Raw genomic sequence first — 16,150 nt, 5'->3', positions numbered from 1 at the left:
TTCTAATTCTACAAATACAAAAAACAGCCTTTACATCCAGATGGTCAATTTATATGCCTCTGGCACTATGCCTAAGAAAGTCCTAATTAAAGTATTTTCATAATCTCCTGGTAGTCCTCTCCATATTTCTGAGACTATCCCTTGACTACTATTCTAAAGAACAGAACTTCCCCATCTGCACTGCATTTGGTCTTAAAGATACATCTGCACTCAGTTAATTTTCTTATGGTAGATAGTTCCACAAACTTAAGTGTTATTGTCAAATTCCTTAACTGCAGAGTAGAACTGATAAAGCAAGATTCACAAGGTCTTTAATAAGTTTTAATGCTGAGAATTAGAGGTTAGAATACAGAATACAAAACTCAAGATGGGAACACTCTAAACCTACTTTCTTCATTAAGATATACTTTTAATGAAACTCTTGAATGTTTTTCTCAGCCTGTTTGCATTACTGGCTAAGAATCAATTTCTTTGATAAGCCTATAGCTATACCTCCTAAATGGTGATTATTTGAATTTAAAGCTATAGCTGCTCTCTGAGTCTCAGTGCGATGTCTCAAAGTAATTTTTGTAAACAGATTCTAAATCTTCCCTTGCTTGCTTCTTTCAAATTTCTTGGATTCATAAACTGGCAGCTTTTAAATATCTCCCCGTGTCTGAGAACCCAACCCCAGTTTTGTTAGGTTTTTATGTTCAGCTGCTATTATAACTGCATTTCCCTTTCTGCAGTCAGCACATCAGCTAAGTTCCCTTCTGAAAATATGATGCTGGTTTGAAACTAGAAACTGGAAATAAATGTTAAGGTATTGTCTGCTGATAGCTGTTGAGTTCAGAGCCTGACATTTTACTCTCAGGTGGCCTTACTTGCTCATCAAGACAGCAATACTATTGTAATCGTACAGTTGTCATATCCAGAATCCTGTACCCTTTTGTGCTAGATACTAATCAACCATGATATACAGTACTACAATACAGCTTTTTTATTTTTGGAAACACAGTTTAGTTTAAGTCTACAGTTTAAGATCCAAATTTACATGTAAATTGATTTTCTGTGGAAAATAGTTCATAAGGTGTGTCTTTCATAGCTTTATTAGGTAGCCCCTGTTGATCACTGTTAGCTGTTGAAATCATTATATTATCTATATTCAAGTCAACTAGCATAGTTTTGCACACATCCAACAAAAAAATGTTTATTATTTCTGTAAATCCAGTTCTGATGTAAAGGGAACAGTTGTCCCAGTATAATCCCATTTTCCTTTATATAATCAGACATCTGTCCATTCATAAATTCTGTGCCATTAACAGAATAGAAAACCTGGCACTGTCTTTCCAATTTATTTTCTACATAAGCCACAAAGAATCTGCATTTGCAGGTCACTTTATGCCTTATCGCAGGGGTCTTCAAACTTGGCCCTTTTATGACTTGTGGACTTCAACTCCCAGAATTCATCAGACAGCGTGCCTGGCTGAGGAATTCTGGGAGTTGAAGTCCACAAGTCATAAAAGGGCCAAGTTTGAAGACCCCTGCCTTATCGGATACAAACAAAAATAAGATGCTTCATCAAAGGACATTACAAAATGCCTGCTTCTGTCTTTTGATCCAATAGAACAGACATGTCAAACTCGCAACGTCACGTGATGTCGCGCAACATATCGGGACTGTTTTGCCATTGCCGGCAATGGGGTTGGGCGTGGCTTTCACGTGATGCGTCCGGCCCGTGGGCCGGCGGTTTGACACCCCTGCAATAGGAAGAACAGAAGCCAGTAAGGATTTCCATAGCCATTGAAAATTGCTGTTGCACTGCATTTTCAGAATTACTTTTGTACTATGTGATTCATCAAACATGCCGAGTTATGTTGATTGCATATTTGTAGTCTGCGTTGTGAGATTTACGGTCAGTTGTTCCTTTGCATCTACTGTACCTGATTTGCTGAATATACCTACATAGGCAATCTAGTTGTCTATTCAAAGATTCAATACAATCTTTCCCTTTACACTGCTCTGCTAAGTCTGGAAGCTGGGATGGTTTTTCATTAGCATAGAATTTACAACTCCCTGGGGAATCTACTCTGAAAAGTCCAGTTTCCAATAATTTTCTTTCCAACAGCAGATCTCCATTCTTACTTGTTAACAATCCCCATCAACACTTTCAACTCTATGTTTCTCTCTGACTGTGTAACACGTAATACAGTGGAGCCTAAATCTAGAAAACTTCAGTGCATCTTTAACATGCCCATCAATTGGTTCTTCATCACTAGTCTTCATTTTATTACAAACTTCCAAATTCCTTTCAGATCTTTTTTTAATTTGCTACTATAATCTGCTCTTTGATCTTACATCAATACCAACAAAGAAATCTTTATTTCAGAACACTAGAATAGTTGCTCCACCGGCCACAGTTCAAATCACCACCCCTTTTAGTAGCTCTGACAGTAAGACCTCTTTGAGACATCTTTTTCCCATAATGCATATTTCTCTCACACACAGTCCTTTGGGAAGGAAGGAAGGAAGGAAGGAAGGAAGGAAGGAAGGAAGGAAGGAAGGAAGGAAGGAAGGAAGGAAGGAAGGAAGGCTTCTCTAGCCTTCCATCTTCAATAGTTCTCCCTTCATTTACACTTCTAAAGTCCTGGCCAAGACTTTCATCTCTTTGGGGTAAAATGGCCTCTTGAGTGATTTGCTTTTGCAGATAAAACAAAAAATATTTAGCTCTGAAAGTGCATTTTTCTATCCCATTAGTGGTTCATACTCATGTATTTTGGATAAAATGTGACCCAAAGTCAGGTTTTATTGAAGCACAGCTTGTGGCAGAGAAAGCAGAAGGAAAGCAACTTAACTTCTTACAATTCCACTATTTCTAAACAGTTTCCCAATATCAAGTATTTGACATATGTGGACTGAGATGTTTGCACCACCCTGTATTCTTAAAATGCACATTTCTCCCATTAGATACAGATTATAATTCATAGCCTCTGGATAGTACATTGTGTTAACTTGTTCCTGACATTGCTCAGATATTTCAATTCCCTAGCATGGACAAGGACATAGCTATCTACCAATGCTCTTTGCTCCTCATCTTCAGAAAGTCTTTGCATTTCCAAAATTTGCCATAACTGACAGATTTCTAAGGATAGCTTCATATGATAGACCGCCCTCTCCCTATTTTTATTTGAAAATAAAAGGTGCCTAGAACAGACGACATCTTTCACACATTCTTGTGTAGGCCATATCACTGTTGAGGGGTCTCCTTAATGTTCTCTGAGCTTGATTGTTTTCTTGTAGACGTTTCATTACCCAAACTAGGTAACATCATCAGTGCTACGGAGAGAGCATCAAGGACCCCTGATTTCAGCCCTGAGCTGCAAATATTCTCCTTTATTGGTACCATATCACTATTGTCAGAAGTGAAAAAGTAAAATAATACACAAAAAATAATCCATTAACCATCAAAAACAAATCCTACTTAGGGATCTTGTCTCTCCATGTGAACTCTTCTAATCCTGTGACCTCTAGACATTTTTATAATCCTTTACTTCTGATTCACCAAGAATTCACAACTTGGAAGCCACATCAGCCAAAATAAATCTATTGAATACTTGAGCCCTAGTTAAGAGAATGTGCTACATTGCTTATGCTACACAAGAACCCAGAGTAATTAAGCAGAATCTCATGGGGGGGGGGAGAAGTGAAACACTCAGTAATATAATGTTCTTGGATTGAAAACATGAGTTTAGCCCAACTACTACCAGTGAAGTAAAAGCATGAAAATTAAATGCTTCGCTTCTACAATATCTACATTATTCTTGAAGTGAGAAGCTGGGGGGAGAGGGGAGACAGTGAAATAAGAAGTTCTCTTTTGTTTTTTAAACATAAATTCATTTAAATAATCACAGCCTGAATAAGAAATGAGCAAAGGGAGAGTATGCAAGAACCCTTGTCCCTATCCACCTCCCAGCATTTGTTCTTGTGGTCAAAACACCTCATAGAAGCAAAGAGATGGTGCACTCTTTTGTGTAATGTTTGTGGATGAAGTAAACATCTATTGGGGAAATAGTTTTCATGTGCAATCCTATAGCCTTAGGCTGCGCAATTCTATTGTATAATGCAACCTACATACAGTAGTGGGCTTTATGTCTCACTATATACAGGATTATTGTGTTTCTATCTCTAGAAATCTTCCAAATAGTTTTTACCAGTTAAGTGCAATCCAGATGTGATAAATTACTACTTCTGTCATCCCCAGACAACAGAGACGTAATGTGTCTGGAGGTCACCACATTATGAGGAAACTCATTTCAAAAATATCCCACAAAATATCTGTATCTCTCATACAAAGTATGTCTATTTTTTATTTCTGAAAATAACTTTGGAGATATAAATTAACTGTTTGAGGGCTGCAAAATATGGACCTTACTGTGCCATTTGACTAGTTGGCACATGGTACATATTTTTATTTATTCTTCCATTCAAGTAATTATCTTTTCTAGAGCTTATTCCAGTCATTTTTAAAGTTAGGAATTACAAGTGAATTAAAAGAAATACTCTTCCCCAAAATGTACAAAACCATAAGATGTTAGAAGACATTTATATAGAAAAAACCCTACAAACGATGGGCCTATTACCTCATTACCAATGATAGGAGAAACATAAGCTACAGTGACCCAAATGCTTGTCCATGCAGAATGATGTATTACTTTACTTCCTTCAGTGCTTTTTCCAGTCAGTGACATATTAGTTTACCAGATGCCCTGCTATCTTTTCTATTGGGATTCAAGTCTCCCTGCAATCTGGCCTAAAACACATGCTTTAGGTTGTCCTAACTCCATTTAAGTCCAGATGTGTTACTAAGACTTTTCTATTACCTTCTTCAACTAGATATCTTAATCAGATTTTCTGCATAAATCAGAAAATTAGTCTTCGTACAAACAAAATAAAACTGTAAATGTGGTCCATTGGAATGGTCTAAGTCAGGGGTAGGCAACCTTGGCTCTTTTATGACTCGTGGACTTCAACTCCCAGAATTCGAGCCAGCTGGTTCAAGAATTCTGGGAGTTGAAGTCCACGAGTCATAAAAGAGCCAAGGTTGCCTACCCCTGGTTAAGTTGTCAATATTCAGACAGGTCAAAAAATTTGAGAAAATAAAATAAAATGCTTTGAGTACCTTTTCTATAAGAAACTTGTTATTAGACATGGTTCCTTATTTTCACCAAAGGGTTCCAAGATTAGATAGAGTAGCAATCCCTGCTGACCAGTACAAGCCAGTCAATTTGCAGAAGAACTGACTAAAGGGATTTTAAAGACATATTTGAAAGCTTTCCAAAATATTATATTTAATAGAACGAATCAAATCTGACCACTCCAGAGATTTCAAAAGGAAAAAAAATACAACTTTAGGTAGTTAAATAAATAATTTGTTGAGCTCAGGAGCAAAGAAAGGAAATTATCTACATTTCTTTCATTATCACTTATTTTAACAAATTAAAAGCACTTAACACTTTAACACAGCAGGCTCAGAAGAAAAGTCCAGCTAACCAGTATGTATTACACTCTTCACTAGGGAATATATTTATGTTTTTAAAAATGTTAAAATCTTTCAGCAACACAACCAAATGTGAAACTTATGCTTGGATCATAACATATAATATACACAGCACAATGGTAAATATTAAGTTGTTCTACAACCTGCAAGAAAACTGTATTCTGAAAAATCCATAACAGAAACAATCATGTACAACTATACAGATCATGGCCCCAGTAGAACAAGAACAAAACTCACCAAAACTTCCCCCCAAAATTTTAAATGTACTTTAGGTATACATCAAAGGTCAAAGAGAACAATTTATACAATCTTTATACAACCTCAAAAGCTTTAGCACACTTTTGTGAAACATAGTGCATACACACACATCTGTACTTTGTTAGCAAAATACAGCACAACACACATGCAACACACATGCCTTCCTACATAAACTCTAGCCACAAAATCAACCACCATATGAATTCTAACTTCCCCATAGCAAAGATAAATTGAAAATAAGTGATAATTTAGCAGGCAAACTGCCTGGCATGAATCTGCAACCATCTTTATATTCTATCTAGCCAAGTACTTAACTGCTTTCTTCTCAACACTCGACTGCCACATCATCCCATTTAATTTAAGCCAACAGCATCAGGAATATAACTATTCCCTGCTGCTATATGTTAGCTAAGTTGGCACAAAAGCAATCCAACCGTGAGCCACAAACAAATCAACTGTCACACTTAGAATAGGCAAAACACTCAAAACAATACCACTTGGAACAAACTGTATGATTTGTTCTGACCATGAAACAAAACTCATTCTGAGTTTGGAATATAGTCTGCTGTACTTTGCTACTTCTGACCACTGCTTTTATGGGGAGTCAAAAAAGTTGCCATAGCTTGTTGGAAAGTTTGGCTCTTCCTACAAAGGATTTACATATGACAGCCTTGGTTCTGTCAACACTATAGCTTAAGTACTCTCTTTAGCAGAAGCAGCAATAGATAGGCCACAGGGAAAAGGGCTAATAGGAAAAAATAGCATTCATAACTTTGCTTCCCAAATACCAATGTCTTAAATTTGCTTCACTGAGTAGTTGAAAAAAGCTAAAATGTAGAATTAAATGTAATAATTTTATTCCAGTCTTGGTTTTACTTAAATTAATCAGCATTTAATGATTAATTTTTCTAAATGTCAGTTTTTTTCAGTCTTTTCCTTCCTATTTATTTTATTGAACTAATTGTAATTATGGTCATAAATAAATCCTTTTCCCCTCTCCTTCCACATACTTGTTTAAAATACACATACAATTGATATATGATAGTTGCATCTCAAAAAAACAGCATTCTTCCAGTTTGCTGAATATAAATACAGAACGGTCCCATATGCTTTGGCATCTACAAAATGAGACTGGTGGAGTATGACTATCATGACTAGACATCTTTTTTGAAGAACAAGACAAACCAGTGCTAGACTTGAAGAAACACAACATTGTGCTACAAAGTACTGTATGAGACTAGTTTGTTAGTCAATCCAAAAATGAAAAACTACCCTGCTATCTAAACCAGAGATCATCATGGGAAGAACTTTTATCTACAGCACCTTTTCAACCTGTTGCCAGATGGAATCAATGAGACTTTTACACTAACTTGCCTTCCATTCCTCCAAGTCAGGAAACGTTGCTCTACAAAAAGCAAGAGACTGAGGGATTTGTCTCATTGCTAATTATACTTTTAGCCAGCCTGTTGCATACTTGAATGTTGGAAAAATCTACTTAACAGGCTGCAAGCAGTCATGTTTTTAGAATCATACATATTAAGACATTTTGGTATCTTCAGAACTTTCAATTTTGTCTCACAAACTTGAAGGTATAGCCTAATGTGTTAATACTTTTTCTGATAAAAACTTTTATAAATTTCTTGAAAAAATTACAAACCATGTGCTATTTAAGATTAACATTCCTTTTGAATCTGCAAGTATATTGTCATCAAAGCATTGAATGATTATTTGTAATACCCAATTTCCCCTAGCAAACACACAGCTGAATCCACAAGGGAGCAACAGAATAGATAATTGTGTGATTCATACTATTTTTCATACTATTTTTCATACATCTAAGCAACAATTAATATATTGTACATGTTAAAAGCACAGAATTAAATGGCCCAAATTCATATCCAGCAAACTCAAACCAGTTTTGCAATCCTTTCGAGTCCAAATTTATTCATCTATCAGGCAATCATTATCACTCATATTAGAGAAGCAGTTAAGACACAATGATTCACTTAAGATCATGTAATGGCTTTATTGCAGGAACAACATTTAAAGAATGTCCTAATCTAAAGTTCATTCTATTAACTAATTACAATACTTCTATTATTTAACAGGTCTTTTAAACTGAAGAATCAATAGAAGAGAATATATGTAGGTCTGGGTTGAACTATGGCATCCTTTATGCTCTCTTGATTGCTTGCTTGCAGTCATTTCATTACCCAACTAAGTAACATCAATAGTATTAGGGAGTGTGGGGTTTTCTCCTTGGTAGTTCCTTTATTAAAAGTAAAGATTTCCCCTGTCTAGTTGTTTCATCTCCATTTCTTAGCTGAGGGAGCCAGGGTTGTCCCAAAACATTTCATGTGGCCAATATGAATGTATGCCAAGGCACATAGAATGCTGCTACCTTCCCACCAAAATGGTACTTATTTATCTACTCACATTTGTGTGCTTTCAAACTGCTAGGTGGAAAGGAGCTGAGACAAGAATGGGAGTTCACCCTGTTGCATGGCAGTCAGGTCTCAAACCCCAGCTGTCAGCTTTGCAGTTGACAAGTTCAGTGTCTTTAACTGCAGAGCCATCGTGGGCCTGTCCCTTTATTACTGTTTTTGCTAGCGAATGATCAAACAGAAAAGCAAACAAACAATACTCTAATCAAGAAACTACCAAAGAGAAAGCCACTCCAACCGATACTGGCAGAACAAGCTACTGAATATAAGCAGGGAGGAAACTAGGCCTGCTGATGTTACCTAGTCAAGTAATGAAATGTCTGCAAACAACCAAGCTCAGAGAACTTCAAAGACTCCACAAATTGAGATATCCCAGAAATTGTAATTTTATTAGATTAACAAATCCACTCTTTTCTGATTATTTGATAACTACAATTGTTTTCACATATTGTCTCTTGTAAGATATTTTAAGAAAAAAATGATACCAGTATTTTCTTCTGTGTACAATAAACATAGGGGAAATATATATTAAAGGTCTCTTCTTTTTACAACCATCCTATCTGGAAGTTTGAAAAGCAGCTTTGTAGTAAACATATAATAAAATCCTTTTTTCCCTTTTTACTGTGGGAAGCTGCTCTAGATCAAAGCATTTAACTAACATAACTTGATTGGAAGCTGTGAGGAGTAAAGAAAAATAATCTACAGGAAAGTCCCAACAAGCTACACTTCAAAAGATTTCCAACAAATGCTGACAATTTAACTCTGTTTTCTGAACACAATATTTTTCATCTGAAATAATCAGAAGATTCTACAATAGTGGTTTTCTATTGGGTGGGGGGGGAGACGAGCAAATCAATTTAGGCTTCCTTCAAGCAATGTTTTAACACTGCTAAATAAACACTTGAAGGGGTAAAAATGACAAAACCTAATGGATGGAGTTAGTAAAAGATAAGGGGCTACAGATTATACAGGGCTCTGGGCTGTACTTTTAAATCTCCATTCATACCACACAGCATGGACACCCTTAGCCCCCATATCACTTTTCTAGCTACCTAAATAAAGCAATACATAATATATACCTACATGCACACAACCTCCACCACACCCCTTTTCACTAGTTCTTGACAGGCTGGCGCACGTTCATCTCCCAATCAGAATTTCCCACAGGGAGGGAGGAGCAGGGGGCCAATGTTAGCAGCCTTTCCCTTACTCCGTTCAAACGTTCGTTTTACTCTTAAGTTCCGCGGGTTTCAATCGCCTTCAGAGCCCAAGGAAACAGCCTCATCAAACCACCCCCCACCCCACCCTCTTCCGGAGCCTCTCGCCATCTCCGAGAGACGCTTCTAACATCTCCGCTTCCTCTGGAAGGAAGCCGCGGAGCCCACAGGCCTTGAGACCGGAGGCCCATCCCAAGGCCGTTTCTCTTCCTGCTGCCCCCACTCGCCCACCGGCGGCTTTCCCTCGACCCACACTCACTGGCCAGCCGGGGTCCGTCCAGCCCCCCGCCGCCGCCGCCGCCGCCTGCTCCTCCGCCGCCTCCCAGCAGTTCGGGGGGCTTCTTAGGCCCCGCTCCCGGCGCCGCCACCCCGTGTGCCGGATAGCCACCGCTACCGCCGTGCCCCGGCGAGGCGGCCACAGCGACAGGAGGAGGAGCGGAGCCAGGAGGGAGCCCAAGCGGAAGCCCACCGAGGGCGACCGGTGGCGGAGGGCCGGGACAGGCGGCGGAAGCTCCGCCGGGCTCCTCGTGCAGGAACTGGCATTCCTCGCCGTAAAAGCACGTCTTGTCCTTGGCGTAGTAGCGGCAGAACTTGAGCTTCAGCACGCCGGGGGCCGCCGCCGCCGCCGCCGGAACTCCCGGCCCGGGGGGCGGCCCTATTACCGCCGCGGCAGGAGCCACCGGAGAGGAGCAGGGGAGGCCGCCACTGTTCATGGCGGCGACGGCTGCTACAGCAGCGGCACCAGCAGCGAGGCCGCCTCAGAAGGCACGGCCGCTGCCGGCCACCGCCGCACCATGGGAGGCAGGCGGGGAGCGGGCGCAGCAGCCGTCCCACGGCCGCCGCTGTCACTGCCGGAGTTCCGGGAACGAGGGAGGACAAGGGAGGGCGCTTGTGCTTCTCTTAAAGGGGTCAAGCAAGCCCGACGGGGGGGAGAAGAGGCTAAAGGAGAGCGGGAGAAAAATCGGGGCCTTCCGTCAGGCGCTGAAGGATCCCGGAGGCAGCGGCAACGGCGGGATTGTTTATTCCATTTTCCTCTTCCTGAGCTGTCTCCTCAATGCGCCTGCGCCACAGTGAGGCCCTCTGGGTAATCCAAGCCCGGAGGAAGCGAAGGGGCTGATGGAGGCCTGGCCCGGCTCCGCCGGGTGGGGCGGCGGGCAGCCGGGGAACGGGCGTTTGGTTGCGGCCGTTTACTTTTGTCTTTCGCGTGCGGAAAGGAAGCGAAGCACCTTTCCTAAACCTCTTCCTACGTGTATAACCCCCCCGCACCCTAATGTATACATAAATACTGTATGCATGCGTGTGTGTTTGTATCATGGATATACATATACATTCATTTAAACCGTGCCCCTCGTGTTACAGTGCAATCGTCTTCGGTTTTATGTGAAAATAAATCTGATGGAGAACAGTGAGGCTTAATTGCACAAAAACACCTCGCAACGTCACCCTGCACAACCTGCTCAAAATTAAATTGAGTACTAAGTACTAAAAGTACTAAAAAAAAACCCAACTGCTCCTACAGTCATTCTGAACATCGCTTTTGCTTGAGAACCTTTTTTTCCCTCCACAAATACGGATTTTCAAACCACAGTTCTTAACAGCAGGGATCACTTAATATACTATAAAAAGTTGGTGTGTATATTTTAGAAATATGGGAGGTGTAAATATAATTTTGGAAACCTGGGTAAAAAAGATTAATGGGGAAATAATCCTTTGAAATAAGGAAATAACAAGAAAAAGCTGACTGTCCTTCCCCACCCCACCCCCACACCCATCCCCATCATTCTTTCTTGGGATACCGTTTTTTTCAGGCTGGTGCATTTAAAGCATGTGGATTTAATTATAAATATTTGCTCAAGATAGGCTGATAGCTCCTGAGTGGATTCTCAAAAAGATAATACATCTGGCCCTCTTTTTGAAAAATGTACTGGGTGCGTTTGCACATGTATACAATGTACAATATAAAGTTAGCACACATATAAAATACTGCCTTTCTAAATGTTATATGTCAATATAAATACATTCATGAGATAATATATTAATAACAGTTCAGATAGATTCATTTAAGTATAATTAAGGAAAACCAACAAATCAATTACACACATAATAATTACAATAATAATAATAATAATAATAATAATAATAATAATAATAATAAGAAGAAGAAGAAGAAGAAGAAGAAGAAGAAGAAGAAGAAGAAGAAGAAGAAGAAGAAGAAGAAGTTGGAAAGGACCTTGGAGGTCATCTAGTCCAACCCCCTGCTCAGGCAGGAAACCTTATACTATTTCAGGCAAATGGCTGTCCAGTCTCTTCTTAAAAACCTGTTGGAGCATTCACCACCTCTGGAGGCAGGTTTTTCCACTGGTTAGTCAATTATTTTGCTCAATTCAGAAACAAACCCTTTGGAAAGAAGAATATAAAATCAATAATGATGAAACCAATTCAAAAATAAAGTATCTCCCAATAAACCAAGAAGTAACCAAATATGCAGGAAAGTTCTTTATTTACATTAATGTTTGTCATCCTTATGTTCTTGGATATTCCAAAATACTGAATAAAAAAAAAGGAAAGTTACTGAAATACAATCATTAATATTCCAACTGTCAATTTTCATTGCTCTGTTGCTGTTACAAATGTTACAGCTATGAAATCAACAGAAAACCAATATTGTCCAGGAAGAAACATCTTTTTCTATTTATTGTGCGCAACTTGGTTGAACCTTGTATGAATACAACTTTGTATGAATACTAGATTGGGTAGGCTTAGAAAATCAGTTTAAGCTTGAACAAAACAATAAAATTATTTGTTTATGAAAATTTATGTGGATATCCACTCATTCTTAGTAACCTTGAGTGGCTTACAAAAATTAAAACCCAGTAAAACCCAGTAAAACAATAACCCACCTAACCTCTGGCAACAACAATCAGTCAGATAAGTCATTTGATGAATTCCATCCTACTGGGTTCCTCAGACCCGTTGGCAAAAGCAGGTTTTGAGGGCATTTTGAAAGAGTGTCAATGTAAGGGCCAATCTAATCTCTACAGGGATGATGTTCCAAAAGGAAGGAGCCACCATGGAGAAGGCCTTTCTTCTGGGTCCCACCAAATATATGTCCTTGGGAGAGGGGTCAGGTGGATGTAACTGGGAGAAGACAGTCCTTCAGATAACCTGGTCCCAAGCCATATATAATATGATACTAAAATGCATCATATTATCCCTCCAAGTTGGCACAAGTATACAATAAATCAAAATCAGATGAGTACAAGTTTTTAAAATACTATGATTATTTCCCATGTTTCAATCAATCAAAAAGGCTGCTGACTGAAAAAGGTCTTGAAGTTGAAATGTTTATAAAATAGATGCCAGGTGAGATTCCTTGGCAAAGCTATTCCACATTTAAGACTCACAAGGTATAGCCAACTGGCTTTCTTTGTTTGAAGGGACACTCAGAGCTTCTGTAGATTTTGAAGCTGATGAAGATTAGATGATAGATGATAGATAGATGATAGATAGATGATGATAGATAGATAGATAGATAGATAGATAGATAGATAGATAGATAGATAGATGATAGATAGATAGATGATAGATAGATGATAGATAGATAGATATAGAGATATAATAGATATCACATTGAGATATCATCATCCATCTCCTTCATAGATAAACAAATAGACAAAAAATAAAAGCTAAATAATAATAGTATTAGTAATACTACTACTAAAGAATAAAATAATTTAAAATTCAGAATTAAAAAAGGCAAGGGAGGGCCTTGAGAGCATTAATCAGCCCCATAGTTACATGTTTCTATGGGTCCCAAGCAAACCAGATCTTCAAGCATTCCTGAAAGGCCAGGAAAGTGAGGACCTGCTTCACCTCTGAGGGAAAAATGTTCCAAATCATTAAAAAGGCTCTTTTCCTGAGCCCCATCAGTCACAATTCTCTAACTTATGGCATCAGCAGTATACCTTCCCTTCCTGACTGGTGGGATGGGCTGATGTAATGAAGTAAAGACAGATCCACAGATAATCAGGCCCCATGCCATGTAGATCTTTAAAGGTAATAAGCAATAACTTGAAGTGGGCCGGAAGCAAACTGGCACCCATGTGGCTCCCACAGCAAAGGCATTACTTACATCATCCTTGGGATGTGCAAAATTCTTTGTGTATTTGCATTCTATATCAGCTGAAACTTCCAGATACTTTTCAAAGGTAACCCATTTAGAGGGCATTGCAATAGTCCAAATGGAAGATGACCAGAATGCGTGTGACTGAGCAAAGGGCCTCCCTATCCAGGAAGGGAATAACTGGCATATAACAACAGCAAAGCCCCTTCCTTGAGCAAGTCTTATGAGTCCAGTAGGAAAATTACATACCACATCCGCCTGCGATACATACCAAGACCATAAACTCCCTCTCCGATTATATATATATATATATATGTATGTATGTATGTATGTATGTATATGTATATGTATATGTATATGTATATGTATATGTATATGTATATGTATATGTATATGTATATATATAAAGGTAAAGGTTCCCCCGCACATGCGTGCTAGTCATTTCCAACTCTTGGGGCCGGTGCTCATCTCCGTTTCAAAGCCGAAGAGCCAGCACTTGTCCGAGGATGTCTCCGTGGTCATGTGGCCGGCATGACTAGACGCCAAAGGCGCATGGAACGCTGTTACCTTCCCACCATAGTGGTCCCTATTTTTCTACTTGCATTTTTACATGCTTTCGAACTGCTAGGTTGGCAGAAGCTGGGACGAGTAACAAGCGCTCACTCTGTTACGTGGCACCTGAGATTCGACTCGCCAAACTGCCGACCTTCTGATCGACAAGCTCAGCGTCCTAACCCACTGAGCCACCGCGTCCCATATATATATGTGTGTGTGTGTGTGTGTGTGTGTGTGTGTATACATATATATATCCCAGAGATATAAATATATCCCAGGTAATATTATTTACAGGCAACGTACATCCAAGCTATTTATTGTAACATTTTCTAAAAGGTAACTGTGCTTTAGTTTTAGATAGGAAACAGTCATATGAATGACATGTCCCAAGATAATGTTGCAGGATCCAATTTGGGTCAATCTTCTGAGCTTTTGAACTTGTGCTGGAGTCCATCTTCAGAAAACTTAAAATTCTTCTTTCCCATGACTTACTAAAGAGAAAGCTCAATGTGAAAGAATGCACAGATGCACTTTGAAATAACTAACTCAAAATAATTGTCCATAATAATTAAAACTGTTTTATGAGAAAACAGATATTCAAATAATGATTATCAGAGAACTGCATAGATATGCTTATATATCCTTTATTCGCTTGAAGTGTTTCAGATGTGTGTGAGACCACAGGTGCCAGGATTTTTAGCCAGCAAGCTGGAGAAGGATATCAAGAATTATAGTTCCAATAACAACTTGAAGAGTTTCAGATAAAGTAAAATCATTATTGCCTGGTTCAACATCATGTAAGATCAGGATATTGCTATTGCTGTATTTTTAAAAAAAATTCACAACAGAAAAACAAGAGTTAATGGGTGGAATTTTGAAGAAAGGCGAAATGAATGGATTAACTTCTAGAAAGTTAGAACATCAATCTATCTCTAATATGTCTCTTTCTCTCTCTCTCTCTCTCACACACACACACACACAAACACACACCCTTTACACATGTATATGCACAGATACAGAGAGAGCATGGGTACTTTGAGAATCATAAATAGTTCTAGGAAGGTGCTTGATTTATAGAATAAGCTAAAAATGGCTGGAGTCAAGTATCATTCCAACCTCAGACCAAACAAACCACATTGTTGCCTTAGTGCAATATGTGAATTTAATCATTATCTTTCCTAGCTTTCTGAGGATTTGGGGAGATAGAGCCAAAAGGACAGAGAGTTCTCAAACCTAAAAGCTTTTCTGAAAGGTGATATTTGCATGGTGTGATACATGATTGACATGCAAGACATCCCAAACTGGGAACTCCAGGCTTTTAAAAAGAATCACACCTTTCAAATTACTTACTTACAAATTAGTATGTTTGAATCTAGTTTTTCTGATATATCCAAAGAATTTTGAATGCTTCCTAGCATCATTGCTTTATATATAATGCTGGTACACTTCAGGATTCTGAAAAATTCAATGTGACTTAGGTGCATTCATGCTGGTAATTTATCATTAAGAAGAATTATCATTAGAAGAACCAGTTCTCTGAAGAAAAGGATGCACTATCCTCAGAAAAGCTGATTTTGGATCTCATGTTAAAATAGCAGCATGTGTTTTGTTTGCAATTACCGTTTCCTTTTTTTAGTGATTGCCATGGACCTGACATGTTTTGACATTTGGTCTGAATTGGAAGCAACAAAGCTCACTATTTGATTAGTTTTCTAAAATGTAGCTCAATAAACCTGATGATTCTAATGTCTGAGAGCCCTCTACTGGAATAAGGATTTAACACAACAAGTTTGTTCCTAAAAAGAATGGGGCCTGGGCCTGGGTTAATTCTTAAACAGTGAATACTTCTTGAAATAGAAGGGGAGGGTGCTGAAAAAAAATATAATCATCAACAAGCTTTAATCAAAACTTTTCATCCTCACAAAAATGATAGGAAAAGAACATACCGAATACTACAGAAAGATATAGTTCACCTTGCTGGTGGTTTAACATCAACTATTGTAGGGTATGTGTTTTT

The 16,150-nt window shown here is 38.8% G+C and overlaps 1 protein-coding gene across 11 annotated transcripts in view; it reads right to left on the bottom strand.

Moving 5' to 3' along the window:
- The window catches only part of PAN3 (poly(A) specific ribonuclease subunit PAN3), a 92,712-nt gene extending 81,987 nt beyond the window's left edge, over positions 1–10,725 (bottom strand). For 4 of the 11 annotated variants that reach the window (XR_014026308.1, XR_014026309.1, XM_081326782.1 and 1 more), the window contains exon 1: positions 9,715–10,720. Coding sequence is in view for 4 of the 11 variants with exons in the window: in XM_081326782.1 (XP_081182908.1) it covers positions 9,715–10,168 (454 nt within the window). In the remaining 7 variants the exon portion in view is untranslated. Of the gene's footprint in view, positions 1–9,714 lie in introns of all 11 variants that reach the window. The other 7 variants (XR_014026310.1, XR_014026311.1, XM_081326780.1 and 4 more) reach the window with 4 other exon arrangements.
- Positions 10,726–16,150: the final 5,425 nt, after the last annotated feature.

The sequence above is a fragment of the Vipera berus genome (genome assembly GCF_964194415.1).
Source record: "Vipera berus genome assembly, chromosome: 4".
Lineage (NCBI taxonomy): Eukaryota > Metazoa > Chordata > Lepidosauria > Squamata > Viperidae > Vipera > Vipera berus.
This window is presented reverse-complemented; position numbering and strand designations above follow the sequence as displayed.